The 19,224-nt window shown below is 37.4% G+C and overlaps 2 protein-coding genes and 1 non-coding gene across 6 annotated transcripts; all 3 read right to left on the reverse strand.

Annotated features, from left to right (window-relative positions):
* Positions 1–6,550: 6,550 nt before the first annotated feature.
* On the reverse strand, positions 6,551–6,623 carry TRNAE-CUC (transfer RNA glutamic acid (anticodon CUC)). The gene has a single exon. It is a non-coding gene; the product is annotated as a tRNA-Glu (tRNA).
* Positions 6,624–7,096: 473 nt separating this feature from the next.
* Positions 7,097–9,273, reverse strand: LOC103455865 (uncharacterized). Its single transcript, XM_008395475.4, has 5 exons — positions 8,809–9,273; positions 8,605–8,732; positions 8,389–8,501; positions 7,908–8,093; positions 7,097–7,425 (listed from the first exon to the last, which is right to left on the reverse strand). Exons 1-5 carry the CDS (start codon positions 9,174–9,176, stop codon positions 7,396–7,398), a joined length of 825 nt encoding a protein of 274 aa, XP_008393697.2. The 5' UTR covers positions 9,177–9,273; the 3' UTR covers positions 7,097–7,395.
* Positions 9,274–9,934: 661 nt separating this feature from the next.
* Positions 9,935–11,817, reverse strand: LOC103431282 (RNA-binding protein 1). Of its 4 annotated transcripts, none has more exons than XM_008395472.4 (3): positions 11,620–11,817; positions 11,237–11,485; positions 9,935–10,944 (listed from the first exon to the last, which is right to left on the reverse strand). In XM_008395472.4, exons 2-3 carry the CDS (start codon positions 11,456–11,458, stop codon positions 10,135–10,137), a joined length of 1,032 nt encoding a protein of 343 aa, XP_008393694.2. In that variant the 5' UTR covers positions 11,459–11,485; positions 11,620–11,817; the 3' UTR covers positions 9,935–10,134. The 4 variants fall into 4 exon arrangements, with proteins under 4 accessions (XP_008393694.2, XP_008393696.2, XP_008367641.2 ...); XM_008395474.4 differs by having other exon boundaries at positions 11,654–11,758; XM_008369419.4 differs by having other exon boundaries at positions 11,237–11,498; positions 11,620–11,753.
* Positions 11,818–19,224: the final 7,407 nt, after the last annotated feature.

A 19,224-nucleotide genomic window follows, 5' to 3' on the forward strand; every position in this document is an offset into this window, starting at 1 on the left:
AAAATGCTGGAGGGCATCCGCAGCATATATCCCATAGGGATCTGTGTATGTGAGAAAAACCACGACTTTTCTTTTACTCTTAAACCCTACCAAAAACCCAGATCCGATTTATCATAAAACCCTCTTACTTTTCCTCATTAATTACCCAAATAAACCCAGAAAAACTACACTAATTATGATTCTCAATTTGTTTTTTTAATAATCTCTCTCTCACTGTTCATTGATAGTAGTCAGTAGTGAGCTGAATCTAGTGGGTGTGTGGAAGCCAATGGTGAGGAGAGAGGGAGAGAGATTGTCAGATATCCAAAACTAGTTTGCTTTATTTCTACAGTCACAGGGCCTTAAGATAGATTTGACGAGCAGGGCCTGCCCATCCAGTCACTTCATACAGTACAGCCTTTGTGCCCCTCTGCAGGCTCAAAGTATCTACAAATTTATATTCTAATTAATGATTTTCAATTTCTTTTCAACTTTTTTATTTTCAAACTTTCAAATTCGAACGTAGTAGGAGAAACACATTACTAGTTAGATTGAATTCAAGCATGCAAAACTTGAACCAAGAAGCTGAAAAACTTTACCATTAGGTTCGACCGACTATGATGACGATTTTGCTGCATTATTATAATTGATGAGTTATCTTACTTGCTAAATATTCGATTCAAATTTTTGGTACAAGCAATATTATTATTCTAGTTTGCATTAAAAAAGAGAACATTTGAATTCCGAGTTCAATGTGTTAAAAGAAAATCATAAACACCAAAATAATTAACTGCTTGCAAATGTCCGACGAACATGATTGTAAAAAAATGTTATTAATCCACCAATCAATTTGGTTCACGACTTCATAAATAAATTGTAATATCTGTAGTGGTCGTGAATTAAAATGGGAAAGAAAAATGGTAACGTAAAAGAATAGAATAACTAAAAGAATAACAAAAAAATTTCTTATGGTGGTTTATTTAATATTTTATTTCTTCTTATTGGCAATTGTTTCTCACAAACGATCCGGTTTGATAAGGATTGGAGTGAATGAGGTGTGACATATAGCAATGTCTTTACTTTTTCATGTTAGGAAACGCAAACTTTCTCAAAAATGTGATTTTTTATGCATTTTCTGTTCTTTCACAGTTTAACGATGAATTTTATGATAATATTATTAAATATTATGTCTAAAATATGAGTTCTCAAAAAGTAAAATCTATTTATAAGAGAATCACATTAAAAATTATCTTTCTAATCACAGCTGTGATATAATAATTACGAATTGGAATCCAAGTTAGATTTCTTTTGTTTTATTGATTTGGTTTGGCATAATGCTCCTATGATTGGAAAGAAATAGGTGATAATTGCTTCAGCGACCTCTTGACGTTTTCTGGAAAATTACAAAATTTATAAATTTTAAGGGCATTGAGATTGAGTTTTACGAAACACTTTATATTACAACAAGATATTAATGTTTTGCCGTATAATAAAACTTGGTTTGAATTTAATTAATTGTTTGTTTAAGGAAGCCACATCATAATTTTAAGGCTAAACTTGCAAAATCAAGTACTTAGATATCAGAGTGGAACTTTGCTGAAATAGGTAGCAGTCCAAAGCAGGTGAACATCCGGAGCATCTCCCTTTCACAACTTTAAATTCAAATTGCACCAAAGAACAAGTGAATTTCCTTTTTAGTAAAACAATAAGTGAATATTATTTTGTAAGGAATGTATGCTAAAGTATAGGAAATTTATAATATAATTTGAGTAAATTTGGGGAGTAAATTTATGGTTTCAATATAATTCGAGTAAGATAAGAACATGATTAAGAATGATTAAGAATCAATTGCTCAGATCGTCCTGATGGGTATAAAATTTTATACAAAAAACCTCAGTACATTTAGCAGTGAAGTTGGTCATTGTATGTTGTTCAATTCAACATGTAAAGATGACTTGAGATACAATGACCATCCGATGTACAGGGACACACGCCTAAAGTTAAATCCGTTGATTAGTATTCAACCGAATTAATTAATTCTGTGGCCAATTGCTTTTAAGTAATAAGGAACTTAGAGTGTTTAGTCAACACCTGCTTCCAGACAAAAAGTGGGACGTGGGTCTTATGATATGCATGAAATATTCCAGAAATTATGAGGAAAGGCCCCCCCGCCCCCCCCTAAAACAAGAGCCTTTTTTGCAAAAGCGATTTCCTATCATCTTTTTGGTTTGATGCTAATCTGATCAGACACATCCAAACCTACCACTAAATAGAACATTAAAGATTTCCAATTTAATTTAAGTTGGTTTGATTAACTAGTTAATTACTATAAGAAATCATAATTTAGTTTCCCCCCATCCTATTTTTTTCTTACCTTTATTTTTTTCGCTGAAAATGGCAGGAAGTTGTCTAAATTGCTTTTTCAGTGTTTGCCCTTTTGTTATTTATAGGGTTTCTTTTTCGAGTGGGATCAGTGGCTGCATGGGTTGTTTTTGCATGAAAGTTTTTCATAGCGACAGATTTTCAAATGTGAATGATTTTGGTTTGAACCTTGGAAGATTGACTGAATTTGGGAGGGAATTGGTGAATATACCACAAAAAGCTTTCATAAGGCTTTTTATTTAATTTTTTTTTAGCAAACGGCTGAATAATTATACTAAATTATACAAAATGTGAAAAATAATGTGTGCCCTTATAATCTAATTTTTTATGCGTTCTAATTTTGACAAAATAATATTTTAAACTCGTCCAATTAACAAATATAAAATTTATATTCAGGTACAAGAGACGTGAATACTACATTAATCAACTAGTCTAATACCACATCAACGTGACCATACTTTTAAGTGAAGTAAGTGTACGTAGTGCAGTTTTTGATTTCGAACTATCGAGTATCAACATTATCCGGTTAAATCATTTCTTTAACTAAGCTTAGTGGTGACCCTGCCAACTGCATCAAAATGGACACGCATTGAACATGAAAAACAAAGTGTAATTAATTAGTCAGTGTTCAATTATACTACTAATAGATGGATTACAGAAAAAAAAAGCGGGAAAGGTGGGATGCCAGACGCACAAAAGAGACAACATTTGTCTTAGATGGTAACTTGTATTTTTGTAGTATTCAATTAGTCAGAGGTGTGGACCTTGGGAGGACAGCAAGAACCATAGAATTACAAAGTCAAACAGTAGAAAACAATTAAAATGCCAGTAATCACAAGCCAAGATTATTAAATTAAACTCATTTCTCCACTGTCATGAAAAGACTTGCATAGACTAATTGTACTAAGGCAATAGTATAAATGTTTGACGCATATTACATAAACATGTGATATACATTGAACCGATTTCAAGTACAGTGTTAGCGTCTAACACGACCAATGTGAAACGCATGCTTCATGCAAGTTTTTCATCACCTAGCCATTTGAAAGTAGTAAAAGATGAAGTGTGGATATCTTTAACGACGTAAAACTCGAAATTAGTTGATTCATCATGTCATCTGCTTTGAATCTTTGTAATGACCAACAGTATTTGTGGTACAAAAGTCAACAGAAATTTGCAGAACTGAAGGATGAAGGTGCAGGTGTGCTTCACAAAATCACAGTGTTACATTAATTTCTTTGGCATAATCCGCATAACAGTGCCTGCCTCCTCTACAAGAAACCTAAACTAAAGATTACCTGCTGCCATTTTTCAGCTACCTCTGCTGCTAATATACGGGTTTCTATTGAATATGAGAGTACTATACACACATCTTTTTAATTTGGGTACATTCATGTTTCTATTCAATTTCAAGTTTACCCTAAATTATGATGAATTGACTAATATAACCTCCAATTCACCTGGCATGGTCCAACTTCAAATAATGGCATTCTGTGTTAGATGCTTGTTTGGCCAAATAATGGTATGATAGGTTTCATAGGATTATAGTTTAGTTATCGATTAGAGATGAATTTTCGACAAATCAGATCATTTTTTAGTTTTTAAACATTTAACCTTCTCTATTGGAGATACTCTTAAGCCATCTCCAACCGAGGGCTGGCCAGAGGGCTCGTTTTAGCCCTCTGGCCCTCTAAGATATTAATATTTTAATGAATAGTACAAAACCATATTTGTCTCCGTCTCCAACCGAGGGTCATAGGGCTCGTTTTAGCCATGTCACAACAAACCATCTTCAACTAAAGGCCAAAGGGTCAAACATAATTTATTAATTAAAAACTATAACTTAAATTCAAATCCAACGGCTTAGGAATTTATAATTTATTGTTTAACGTTGTTTCATGTTACTTAATTTAATTTAATGTTGTATAATGGCTTAGGAAGTTATAGGAAAAAAAATATAATTTAAAAAAAATATGTGAAACAAATTTTGTGAAATAGAAGTTCTAGGAAAAAAATAGAATTTAAAATAAATGAAACAAATTTTGTGAAATAGAAGTTATAAGAAAAAATAAAATTTAAAAAAAATATATGGAATAAATTTTGTAAAATAAAATTTATAGGAAAAAAATATAATTTAAAAAAATATATGAAAAATAGAAATTATAGGAAAAATTTTGTAAATAAAAAAAAATAATAAAATTATAAAAGACAAAAATTAAAATACAACGGGTAGCAGCTAGCAACTGCATTTGAAGAGGTTTGAAATGTTCGAAAAATAGTGGGTTTATGTACATGCAATGACGGAGTAATGAGAATCACGTGAGGAACAGAAAATCTAAAGAAAATCTAAGGAAAGATCAACACATAAGCCAAAGCAACTGTGAGCAGAAAGAAAGAAAGTGGATTATGAGATCACTGGATGGATGATGCCTACTCAACTCCACCGAGAGAAGGACATTTGTAGATCTACAGCTCTCTATCTAGCTACATCTATTAGGTCTGCAGCTGCAGCTGCAGCTGCTGCTACTGTGCCACTCGCTCTCTTGCTGTTTTCCTATGTGCAAAGCATGTCCCCCCTCCATTCGCATGCAAGCCCCAAGTCTTTCCATATTTACCAGTTGCTCTATCTGTCACTGCCCTTTCTCTCTCTCAGAGGTGACATGTCAAAATCCAAGCCCATCTGTCACGTCACTATCACCTTAGATTCTCTCCCTTTCATTACCTAGTGTCCTAGCTACTTTCATTCACTTCTAATTAGGAGATAGACGACTGGACACACGATCCTTAATCCAAGGACCTTAATTATAATGAAAATATAGTAAGATAGTTGTGAATGCACCGTGAGTTGATCTTGATCGTTTTAGCTTTATAACTTTACTGTGCATAATTGGTTAGAACCATTTCGCATGCATGCACAATTCTAAGACGTGCTCCTCTAATTACGAATAAATTGAGTATTACTAACTTAAGAAATCAATGGAATATACCATATTACTCTATATAGTGATGATATCATTACTCTATTGCTGCTCAAAAGTGTACAATAATTGGCTGGAGAAATTAAAAACATATGAAGATCTTCTTACTTGGGTAGGTAGGTTAATTTAATTATAATTCGTTCAGTTTTGAAGGCCTTGATCATATCGTCACCAATCTCTGAGATTGGCAAGTGGCTTTAATGTTTGATGCTGGTGCAAACAGCTAGCTTTTTCAGATGATATTCATTTGGGGTTTCCATTTTGCTTGTTAAATGGATGAAGAGGGTGAAAGGATGTTTCTTTTTATAGAAATATGGGACATTAGGTCCGAACATGTTCTGATCCATGACAGGAATGCGGTGAAAAAGAAAGCCACCCCCACACCACATACTTATATTAATATTCAAAGCTCAGTTCTTCACGTGAATCATTCTATTAAATATAAAAATTCTATTGTGCTCCAGAATATTTACATAGTGAAAACGATTCTGATTAGACAACTTATATTTTAGTATTATGAAACGCAAGTTGGCCGAACTCAATATGAAAATGGCTCCAGTGAAGTAGTCCTAATCAAGTATCAACTTTTACCATCAAAAGAATAGGCATGACTTGATCAAATGTTTGGTCTCAAGTAGTCCTAATTTGATGTGAAAAACTACTCAAATTAAATGGATCTTTACAAATTTTAAGTGTTTCAGCAAAAAAGGAAAAATATAAGACAATCTGTATTTTAGTCTAAGTTGGAGAACTACCTAAACTAGACGGATCCACACAAATTTTAACTTTTGCCAAAAAAATTAAAATTGGTAGGGCAAGATCCCTTCGTCAAATTAATAAGATGCCCGTTATCCCAATGAGAATCTAACTTAATCATAAACTCATGATCACAGGATCAATCAAAACGTCAAAATTGGTCAACCATGACTGAATCAACTGTGTCCAAGAAATTATTTGAACCCGATGGGTTATTAGGTGGAAGATACGAAAGGAAAGATAAAAGAAGTGGCTCTTTAGGCATATTCTGGCTGATGGGACACTTTAGGCAGCCAATGCCGACGGCTACATCCACAGGCTGCTTCTGCGTCTCAGTCTCAGTCTGCAGACTTATGCCATCCCTAGTATTATTTTATATTTCGATTTATTTTTTTTTATCATTATTAAATCCAAGAAGCAATAAATATAAAAAAGAAATTGTAATAGCAAAAAGATTCCGTTGCCGGGACTTGAACCCGGGTCTCTCGGGTGAGAGCCGAGTATCCTGACCAACTAGACTACAACGGATTTGGTTATTCCTCTTGTGGTTTCAAGTTTAATAACAATTAGTAGACAACTTTTTGGCATGGGCCATAAAGAAACCCAACGGGCTTTTTCTATAAGCTGTCAGGCAAAAGTTATACATAAGCCTGGCCCAGTTTATTTGTAATGGATGGCTTCCAATTGCAACTTCCACTCAATTCTTTGTCAATTTTACCCTTTTTTATTTTTGGCTGATATAAGCGAAACATCGAAACCTAGGATTTCAGGTACAAAAATATGGCAGAATCTCAACTTTCTTTCGTATACTTTTTTTTTATGAATCTATTCCTCCTTTCTTGAAAAGTAAACATGCCCTTACATATGACATTGACGAAAGATACAGTTGGGGTTGTAGTCTAGGACTTCGCTTCTAATTGAGAAATGGAAGCAGCTTCATGGCTACAAGTTTCATTGTTGATGGACATTTTTATGCAAACATGCAACCAACCAAAAGATCCTTTCTGAAAGATTCAAATAGAATACGACGAATCGGTATAAATACATATGTGGATAAGGCGGTATAAGAACACCGGCCAGTGCAGGAAAAGCCGTTGCTTATGAGTCGATCTATTCTCTTAGCTTTACATTTGTGCTTCTGCTTCACAGTTGCACCCCGAAGGTTACACAAGTGATACCAAAACGTCAAAATTCATACAGCGAAAGTGAACAATCTTGATATGTAAACCATTGGATGAGATAAACTGATGTCGGGATTGGTATTAACTATGATGCAGGCAGATCGAATTAACTATCATCGTCACCACCTTCGTACTAACGACGTGAGCAACTGCAACAAATCATATACAGTTTAACGTTAGAAACAGTACGTCAAAAGATATTTGAAGAAGTGCTCAATAGGAAAGAGATTGTCTCCATCGAGTATAAAGTATATTATAAGTATAATCAGAGCGTAGGATTTGAATAACTGGCGATATACTCCCTCGATTTACAATACTAACCAAGTGCTAATAAGATCACAAGGCAAAATGTTTAGTTTTATCCTTTCAAACTACGAATGGCGCTCTACACGGTTCAAATTCATGCATATTACACAATAATTTCGACACTGAACAGTTTTCTGAAAGGAGGAATAGTTCTAGTCCCAAACATGGGAATGAGTTCCATTCTGGTCGTATGTAAAGAGATTAGTAGCCTAGTCCCAAACATGGGAAACAAAATTATCGAGGAGAGTTGGATTTGTCGAGGCAAAGTACTAGAGTCATGTGATTAGATGTTTCAAGACTGTTAAAACAGAAAATGTTAGTGTACCTCAAACAATTCAAATGGGCTACCGCGGCGATACACATCACTCTTCTTGCTCTTATCGCCGGGAAGAAACTTATACAGAAGTGCTCTCCATCCAATAAGTAAAACACCAGTGCTCCCCATTGTTGCAAGTACGAATTTGATTGGTGGAATGTGGCCAGCCGTCGATGCCCTTATGATTATCCCAAGCTGCCAAAAAAGTAAAATGGAAGATGGATCTTCGTTCGCCATTGCGTGTTTTAGCAAAACTAACACTCTAATGCAAAATTATTTAAGATTAACAAGTAATGCAATCAGTACAGAAGCCACAACAAGAAGTAATGCAATCTAACGAGACGCAACAAAAATAACAATGCCGGATATAAAAGAGTGGCAAAGTAGAGCGGAAAATCATAAACGGAACTCTACAAATAACAAAGTTAATCCTCTTAGCAATTATAACGAAACTATGAAATCCAAATCGAAATGAAGCTTATGAACTTACTGGAATTCCCAAGGCCCATGACTTAGCCGTAGCGGTAAGTGCCTTGGATTGTCCATTGACTCCACGTCCATCCTCACCAAAGCCTCCGAGAAAATATGCACTCAAAAACCATCCTGTTCAACCACGTTCAGCTTTTCGTTTAAAACGACAAAAACAAAGGCCATGCTTCCTTTCAATTCAAGTTCAAAACAAGAAGGCAAACAATAACGAGCATACCAGCAATGAAAGGGTCAGCCGTGCGAAGTGTTTCGAATTCGAAAACGGGGAATCCATGGCTGAATCTTCCAATTGCAGCAAACGTAAGCAATGCCAAAACATCCCCACCAGCAAGCAATGCCACATGACTGAAACACACAAACAATCAAAACCCACAAGCTGAAGTCAATCAAAGAACAAAAAAAAAGTCAACCAAAAATTTACCCCCATTTGCGTACACGAGCAGAAGAATCGGGCTTCTCGAACTGAATCACGCCTTCTAGAGGAACATTCTCCTGACCCACGAAAACTGGTCGGTTATCGACGGAAGGCGGAGGAGGAGGAGGAGGAGGAGGAGGAGTTGATGAGGCCGAGAAGCCCCGTTTGTCAGCGGAGGAAGCCGAATCGACGCCTCCGTCGGCCTTTGCGAGCGTGATATTGAGAGATTTTGAAGGGTTTACATTGGAGAAGAATCTGCTGGGTCTGTGGGTAGAGAAGAGCGGAGGGTTTGGGTTTGAGAATTTTGGCGGGGAGGTAAGATAACACCGCTGAGTTGATAGGGCTCCGCCGGGAGCTTGGCCGAGCACTAGCATTTTTACGCCTTCAGTTCTGCGGATAGCTCAGCTGGCCACACTTGCAACGCCACACTTTTTCTGGTTTGCATATTACTTCCTCTTTTTTGTAAAGAATTTTGTGGTTTATATGTTTAGGGTTTTTTTTATAAATATTTTTAGGAAATTTTAACAAAACACTTCTTATACTATTCATTTTTAACGAAAAATTACATTTATACCTTTCTCTGATACTATTTACTATACTTTTAAAAATGACTTTTCGTTAAAAAATAAGTTTTTTTGAACTTTTCGTTAGTTTTCCTATATTTTTTTATGGTTTCTATAACTTTAAACCATGTTTTGTTTTTTTGTTTTTTGTTTATAATTTTTGTAAGTTTTAGACCTACACGTGTGTCACATCAGTATTAAACATAATTTTATTCAAATTGAGCAACGGTCAATGAGGGCGGGATAAATTTGAAAGACATCATTGATCGATTTGAAATAAAAGAGCCAAAAGTATGAATTTTAAATAATACATGTACAATTTGTGATAAAAAGCTCTTCATTTTTACTTTACAATTTTATTAGATTTCAATAGTTTCCATATTTAAAAGAAAAATATGGGCGCGACGTGTGAAATGATGTTCAGCAAATGGAAAAACTGAAAAATCAAACACAAAATCCAGTAGCAAGAAGAGTGTAGCTTGAGCGGTTAAGAGTTTTTAACCTTGCACCAGATGTTTTTTGTTCGAATTCCCCATTCCCGAATATCCCATCAATGATTTGCCAATGGATTACAACAAAAGAGGTTAAAATCTATTCACATTTTTTTTTCCACTCGAAAACAATGCTTAGCATGTCAATGAATTTTACAAGTTAACCAAATCATGCAAATGCATGCTTCTGTTCCAAACCTAACTTTCTGAATTTCGAATGAAATTATATCAGGGACGACATAATCCTGTGTACATAAACAGTAAGTTTTATGCTACCATCAAGATCTTTTTGAGTATTTTTTCTTGACAGCAGTACTGTTGGATCGAGAATCGACGTCCAGCTTCTTCACTTCAACCTGAGATGGCTTCACATTAACTGGTGGAAGTCCACTGCCGAACACAACCTGATTTGGTTTGCCACCGGTGAAAACAGCAGGCCCAAGGATCCCGTTGTAGCTGCCAGCCGCCGAGCCTCCACCACTCATGTAGCCGGGATATAAAGCGTTTCCATAAGGAAACACCCATGGCTGAGGTGCAATTGGAGCAATGTCATAAGGTGTCCCACAAGCTGCTACTGAAGGGTACCAACCACCGCCATAAACACTGGTTCCATACGCAAATGGCCCAAGACCATTATAAGGTGTTGGAAAAGGAAGAACCCCATATGTAGGAGCAGGGCTACAAGTATAAGGAGGGCAGATTCTGGGGAATCTGGGCGCATAATCAGTATAACCGCTTTCGTTATTGCCATTCTCCTCCTTTGGCACAGCTCTCTTGACCTCCACAGACCTACCATTCAACTCATGAAAGCTTTCCTGCATCACATTCTCAACAGAATCCTCCGAATCAAAGGTGATAAAACCAAAGCCCCGGGGCCTGCGGGTTTTGTAGTCATGCATCACAACCACATCTGATACACTCCCAAACTTCTCAAAATAATTTTTAAATCCGTCCTCTGTCAAACCTGCTGATAAACCGCCAACGAAGATTTTTTTTGTTCTAAACTGAGTTCCATTCTCCACACTCCTACTCACCATTCTACTTTGATGTTGGTTTCGGGGTCTGGGAATTGCTTTTTTAACCTCTACCTATAAACAAAATCGAAGACCAATTACGCAACCTGTAAACTTAAATCTCTCATTTGGTTTTGCTTCAAAATACAGTACAGAGCACAGGGATATATACATTAAAGTTCACATTTTTATGCAAAACATGTAAAGTTTTCGAATTTCGGTCATCCGACTTATGCAAGTAACTTAGGGGCAAAAAATTGAACTCTAGCATTTTCTCACTCGAAGATCCATTCAGCTACAGATTTTCCCAGCAACCAAACACACAACAAGACAGTATGTAAACAGAGAGGAAGAAGAGTAAAATTACCGTTCTGCCCAGAATGACGTGCGGGTCTTCAAGGGCTTTGTCAGCTGAAGAAATGTCCGAGAACCAGACGAAGCCAAACCCTCTAGGGTTGTGGTTGCTGCGGTCCCTGGCAATGACGGAGCCCAAAACGGTGCCGTAGCTCCTGAAGTGAGCTCTCAGCGTCTCTTCGTTCGTCTCCCGAGAGATTCCCCCGACGAAAAGCTTAGCTTGATCGGAGTCCATGGGAGAATTGATTCCCCAAAACCCTAGCTGCAGGAAAACCCTAAAACCCCAAATTACAGCAAAATCCCTAGAAATTGGAAGAGAGAGAGAGAGAGAGCTGAAAGCATAAAACTCAAATAAAAATTAAATAAATTAAAATTAAAATTAAAATAAATTATTACCTAGCTCAAAAATCCAAAAGCTGAGCTCACTCACCGAGTTGCTTCCCTGAAACTGTTGAAAAATGGAAAGTAATTTCTGAGCAGAAGAACCAAAGTCAGCCAGTTAATTTTAGGTCAATGTTCGTTTATGTATCAAAGTGAGGTTTGGTCTCAATGCTTTTTTATGTAGGCTGTTCTTATTTTGGGCTTCTTAGGCCCAATGGACACAGAAGCAAATGAAAGAAGGAAAACAAAATATTTCCTTATCATGATATTTCAATGTGCCGGAACTATGAGGCGGTACGATATATGTTATTATATAAATAGAGAGCAATTTTTTTTAAGTGTCCCTCTACTTGAATAATGTATAACGTATATGCTCGTATGCCGAGCACACTGAAAATTCTCTCCCATTCTAGACCATGTGATTATACTAGCATCTCTTCATCTTAGGTTTTTTTTAGTACATCTTCATCCGAGTTAACACAAAAGAAAACGAGAGAGAAATTTGACCATCTAGTTTCTTTCTAGGACAAAATATTTTCTTTTTAACAAAATTCTATTCTATGATATTAAATTCCTGAATAAAGTATCTTTCGTGTTATTGAATATGTATTACACCACATGAAAATAATAAATTAGAAAAAACAAAGTATAATGATCCAAAATTCACGTTAATTAGGTAAGGTCAAATCTGTGATCGGACAAATAATACGTGGAAAAAAAAAAAAAAAAAAAACCAGTTGCAAAGGTTGGTTGGGTTGGTTGTATTTGTAAAGATAAAGGTCGTACCCAGTGCACAAGGCTCCCGCTTTACGCAGGATCTGGAAGAGGTGAATGTCGGCTAGCCTTGTATTTGTAATGCAGAAAAATTCAATCCTCATGACTCGTCAAATGCAGGGTTTTGTAGCTCAATGCTTAAAGTGAGAGGCACCGAATTAATTAATTATAATTAATAGTAATATAATCCTTGAGTTCCTTGCGTGCGAATATTCGAAAATCGTGTCCAAGTTTTCATTTCAACTTGAAGGATATGTGAACATAAGAATCTACGTTAATCATTTTTCTAATCAATCTTTTATCTATTGTTTAATTATTTGCATGTGGCATAAGCTTTGATCAAGTCATGTCGTTACATGAGACTTGGACTCGAGAGACTGCCTTAATAAATTAGTTATTGATGCGAATAGTTATAAGTCTACTTTTCGAGGGTCGAAAAGATTTATATGGCCATTAGAGCTTCTTGTGATTTACCATTGCAGAAGATATTGTATATGTTAATATGAACCTAAATTAATTTTATATTATGACGTGCCGTGTGAAAGACTTATATAGACATTAGGACGTGCTGTGTGAAATACGAACCTAAATTAAGTTAATATTGATGTTTGAAACATGGAACAAGAGATCTTGTATATGTTTTGAACAATTATGTTAATACTAATATTATAATGCAAATTGAGGATGCGTATCTCTTACGTGACAAAACCAAACTTGACATGTTGTTTCAATGAATTCCCCAATTATCAATCAAATGTTGAAAAAGGGAGAATGGTAGTAATTAGGCAAGGGGATTAGTTTAATTAATCAAAGAAAATGATGATGCGATGTGGAGCATATTTGGTGTTTTGTGCTTTTAAGAATTAAACGAGTCTCGGAGTCTCATGCATTTGCATTGCTCATCTTTGTCATCTTCTCGTTGCCAAAAACATGACATATAATACCCAAATCTCGTTCTTCATAAAAGCTAGCTAGCATTTGTATACACAACTTTTCATAGGGTTTTGGGCAAAAACCATGGAAGTGGAGACCATGAGTGCAATCCAAATTCCAAGTAAATATATCTACCCAAATGCTCAAAATTGATAAGAAAACACAACTAACTTGTTGAAGTTTGATCCAAGGCTGGCTTCACATTCTCTCACTCTCAGACCAAGGTTCTATATATAGTTTATGTTTATATATGGAAAATGGCACCACTAGGCAACGACTTGGTGATCTTGAGCCATGTGGTCTCAAGCTCCTAGCGAACGAGAACGTGGCATGCATGTAAGCTTAGACTTTTGTGTTAAGATTGTTCTATGGGACACTTTGGATGCGGTCCCTATCTATCAGTATTCTTTGATTGAAACCTTGTTAGTTTTTAGTTTTTGATTGAGGTCCCTGATATTAATGTAATAATGTAAGTTACTATATTTTTTTAATTAAAAATTAAAAATTGAAAATTTTAATTGTTTATATTAATGAGATTTTAAATAAAACCCATAATTTATGGGATTAAAAATAATAAAATATAAATTATTCTCTCTATTATATTGTGTGTGTGTGTGTGTATATACACATATGTATGGGTACATTAACCAAAATTAACAAAAAAAGTTATTGTACCAAAACATGGATACATTCTCAAATCAACGAAAAAGAATGTACCCATATAAGTTTAAACATGGATTAAAAAATTTGAATGGATTTTATATTAAAAAAGGGTACATTTTACATATAACAAATTGATATATTTGAGAATGGGTACATTTAAGATTTAAAAAATTGAAAAATTATATGAATGGGTACATTTAAGATTAAAAAATTGAGAATCTTTTTATATATATAAAAAAAAACTAATAGGTACAAACTTAATTTAATTTAATTTTTTATTATTTTGGAAATGTTTGAATTGAAAATTAATTAGAAGTTTAATAGAGGTGTAAGTATTAAACCCTAAATTAATTACTAATTTTTATATTAAAAAAATTATATAATAAACATGTAAATTCATTATCACATTAATGCTAGGGACTTGAATCAAAATTTAAGAACTAATAAGGTGTTAATCAATGAACAGTAAAAACTAGGGACCGGATACTAATTTTTCCTTGTTCTATTGTCATACAGTAAATTCTAAGAGTTGAATAGTTTGTTTAACATATATCTAATGTTCAATGATAACATGTTAACAACTGTGAATCACATACAACGATTAATATATTAATTAGTAGAAACATATTTTACTTATATGTATTTCTTTCGTCGCGTTAATATGATACATAGTAAACACGTATCATGTATGATCATAAAAGTTTTCGTACTTAAGATTTGAGGAGCAACAAAATACCTTACCATGATCTTTTTTTTTTTTTTTTTTTTTTTTTTGGAAATCGGAAATTCACGAATTGGGCAAAGATGGCAGAAGAAAACAAGAAAGCCTACAACGAGGCAAACAAGAAACAAACACCAGCTACAAGCCAGTAGTGCAAGAAGGCAAAAAGAAAATCAAGACGCCGCACCTAATGCTAGAGCGTCCCTTCTCACACTACCAAAAACAGATCAGTCATGAGGGCAAGGAAGCCCATCATTACATTAAACATTAACCAGGGAAAATGGGGATCTATCGACCCAGATGAAGTCACATACTTCTTTACATTGCCGCGACGCCAAGAAATCTGTAGTTGACAATGTGGATGCAAATTTCTTCGTCCTTGATCTTGGACAATTTTGCACCTACAAAACAATTAACACCTTAGGTTAAGGCCAAGAGCCTCACGCGCCCACGATGAATGGGGGGGGCTTTGGCCGAAGAACCTCCGATGCCAAAGTTAGAATTTAGAGAGAAAGAGTGTTTAGAGAATTTTGGGATTTTTGCCAAAGTGTTGGAATCAGCTTTTTAGTGAGAATGAGAGTATATTTATAGGGATAGGAGGTGGCTAGGGTTTTTAGGTTTAATTTAGGTTTAATTAGCCAATTTATTTGGCTATTAAACATAAGATGAATGTTTTGGTGGTTTTTGAATTTATTGGGTAATAAAAAGGAAGAAATGGTGAAAAAGGTAGAAAAAAGTGATGGATTAGGTTTTGAAATGGGGATAGACGGCCATGTGGTGTTTTAGGGTTGAATTGGATGTATTTTGTAGTTATTTGGATATAATGGATGGTTTAATTGACAATTAATGGGTTAATTAGGCAATAAACCCATTAATTAGCCAATTAACATAATTTAAAAGGAATGTGTTTGGGAATTACCTTGTAGAAAGGATTTGATGAGATGGACTTTGAATTGTTACCTATTTTGGGCACTTCTGTCTTGGTTGAAAGAGGGTTGCCCGCTGCTTGCGCGTAGGAACCTCGTTGTACTGCAAGGGTATTTTTGTCATTTTTGTCCAAAAATCCACGTGTCGCCCTGTGAATATTTTTGGCTCCACAAATGCCCCCACACCTGTTGGGCTGCTCGCAGAAAAGGGCAGCAGGTGTAGAGATCTTCTTGCTTTAGGAAACTTAGGACTGCTTCCTATTTTGATGTAGATTCTCTCTTTAATAGGAAATTAGATCCTTCTAGGAAAGGGAAATAAATTTCTCTCAAAGCCTATTTAAATCCACCTTAAGTGGGTTATTAAATCAACTTTGGAGAGCGATTTATTCTACCCTACAAGAGAGAGATAGCTTAGAGGATATTTGTTCCCCCTCCTCTAGCAATCTTCTACATCTTGCCCGTGCAAAGGACCGTCTTTCGTTGCTTTCTTCGTCTTCTTCGTGCCGCATCAATGTAAGAAAAATTTAATTTTTCTTGCCTTATTCTTGGATAGTGCTATTGCGGGGTAGCCGTCGGAGTGGTGCGGCACGTCGGCTGGCAGGGGCCAGGAGCTGGCTCGGCATGAGCTGAGGAGATGTCGTGGCAGGGACCACTGCTTGGGCAGCTTGGCTTGGCCTGAGCCAAGGGCAGCTTGTGCAGCTGGGGTCGAGGATTGTGGCGCTAGGGCACAGTGTTAGGCGAGCCGCATAGCTCATGTCCTTTGGGCTCTTGGACCTGACTCGGGCTAGGCTGGCGATTGAGAGAAATAAGGAGATTGCGGGTCTCATGGGCTGCTGGAATGTTGGGCATGCAGGCCTTCTGCCTGCTGGAATGCTGGGTTGAGCTCCCCTGCTGAGTACCATGAATGTCGTTGGCTGCTTAGTCTTCTTTGCTGAAAGAAAGGTGGGCTGCTCCAGAAAGATGAGGTAAAGAGGATCAAGGCGGATGCATTGGCTCGTCTGATCGCTGTCGTGGAGCTTACTATGAATGAAGATGGAAAGAAGAGATCTTCCCCGCCTGCTCATGAGATGCCTAGTTAAGAAAAAACTGAAGACTTCTTCTGCTGCTCATGAGGGTCCGCTTGCTACCGAGAGGTATGTGATTGACATGACTTCTTCTAATGGGAAGAAAAATAAGGCTGCTAGATCTGAGCATGTGGCGTCTTCCATGTTGAGAATGGCTAGTACAATTGTGGATAAGATTGCTCAGCGTAAAGGTTTTATCATGCCCCCAGTGCCGAAGTCTGTACTAGGACGTTCTTTGGGAGCCAAGTCCGGTTCACCTTTTTAGAGACTTGCTATTATGAAGAGTGGTAAGGTGGACTCTGCTGCTAAAGTGGCGCCAAAGCCTGCTCCCTTTGCTGCTGAGATTGATTCGCCTCAGATTCAAGATCTTAAGCTTGCAATTTCTGAGCTTCGTTTCACTGCTTATGCTAAGAAGGGAGTGGATGAGCTGCAGCGCGTCTGTGTTAGTCTGCTTAAGAAGAATGAGCAGCTGAAGGGTGAGAATGATGGGCTTGAGGTTTTAAGACCTTCTCTATTTCTCCGAAAGACTTGTTTGCTTTTACTTTTAAGGCTTCCATTGGTGAAGTAGTTGGAGAAGTTAGTGCCCAGACTGGGGCAGCCGGGGGTGAAGCGCCGGATGATGCCGTTGCTAAGAGTGTTACGGCTGTTGAAGGTGTGGCGACCGAGTAGTCGTGGGATGTCCAAACTGCTGTAGTGTAGTATTTTAGGTAGCCTTTAGGATTTTCTTTGTTTTTCCTTGTAGCTTTTGTTTTGCTTGAACTCCTTCGGCCTTTGCTAGTTGTTTATAAACATGTTTTCCTTCGTTTTTCTTCATCTTCACTTCTTTTGTTCATGCCCTAACCTTTAGACTTGATAGACCAGTGGCAGGCATGCTACTTTTTTATAAGCAGACAAACTCGCGTAGCCTATGCAGCCGTATGTGTTGGTGTAGAACTTTGCAAAGTTGTTAGCCATAGGGTTGGCAGCCGGATGCCTTACTTACAGAAGCAGACAAGTCCGCGTAACCACTAGGCTGTTAACCTTGACTTTCTTCAATTCCGTAGGTTGCGTAGCAAGTATCACAACACTTTAAGACTTGGTGTAGGTTGTTCCGCGCTTGGCAGAGGTGAAGCTTATCGACTACGTAGCATGTCGGCAGTGGATAAAACTTCGTATATGCGCGCTAGCTTGTTTAACCTTTCACAAGAATGTGCGGTTGTATAAGTCTAGTGCGGCTTCACTGCTCGAAGGGCAAGCCGTATGCAGTCTTCCGGAATCCGTAGGCTACCTTAGTGCACTCGGTAGCAGCTTTAAGATTCCAGGGCAGCCGTCCATCGGATGTACTGCTTAATGTGCCCTCTCCGTCTCTAGGGCCCGGTTCCCTACGGATTAGGCCAAGAGACCCAAAATCCTTCAGTTAGCTAAGCCTTGAAAAAGACCATTGCGGCTACTTCTAGGAATCCCGGCGCAAGCCATCGTGCATCTAGTTATACTAGGGCAGCCAGGCTCATCCACGTATGGATATTCGGAGTGTAAAGTTTATCCTCCCGTCTTGGAGAGCTGACCCATATGGGTGTCGGAGAATTGGTTTACCCTCTCGCACTGGAGAGCATGATTGGTCCCTCGGGGGACGCAATTCCTGCGATGAGTCCCTAAGAAGGGCGCAGTCTTCTTTTGAAGTGCAGAAGTGATTAGTTGTTTTAAGCATGCAGCCAAGCCAAGTTGTGATTACTTCTAAATTCCTCATTGAAAAACGAGTGAAACGAACGAGAACTTTAGCTGTAAGGTAGGAACTGCATAACAACTAGATAGTCCTCAGCTTGTGAGGTGGTGCCCGTCGAGCTTATTGAGTCTTCGGGTTTTGATGTAGCGGGAGGTCACACATGGTACTTCTTCAGATTGTAGGCCATCCATTTCTTTTCAATCTTTTTGCCGCTTCATGGTGGTGAGGGTGTAATTACTCTTGCCCCCTACTCTGCTAATCTTGTACGGACCTTCCCAGATGGGATTCATCTTTTTGGAGCCTTCTCTGCCGGCAGTGATGAAGGCTTTTCTGTGTCGTCGACATGCAAATGCCAGAAGTCTCCATCGGGTGGAGTAGGCGCAGCTAGAGTGTGCTCGGCTACTTCTGAGGCATCGTTGGGCCGCTCTGTTGCGTCACCTAGGCTCGGCGTGAAGACGCAGTAGGGAGCTGTGGAGATGGGGCCATGTCATACACAACAGGAGATGCTCAACTGCCGGTATTGGGCCACTCTAGAGTTGAATCATTGAGCAAGGGTCGGCTAGGGCCGTGTGATGCACAGCAAGAAATGGTACTCAACTGCCGGTACATGTTGCTCCTATGTAGAATATTTTAGGGTGACGAGGACAAAACTTGCTTTCGAGTGTGTCCTTCCAGTGTTGCGTTCGTCAGAAAACTTTACATCCGCCAGGGTCTACGCCTTTATCGTCGCGCGTCTGGATTGGGCAGAATAGTACGTCATTAGGATAATTGCATGCGTTTGAAAGTAAAACTTGTGCTTCTGGGTTGCAACAACTATCGCCAAAGTTAGCTTTTGAA

The sequence above is a fragment of the Malus domestica genome, chromosome 15 (assembly GCF_042453785.1).
Source record: "Malus domestica chromosome 15, GDT2T_hap1".
Taxonomy (NCBI): Eukaryota; Viridiplantae; Streptophyta; class Magnoliopsida; order Rosales; family Rosaceae; genus Malus; species Malus domestica.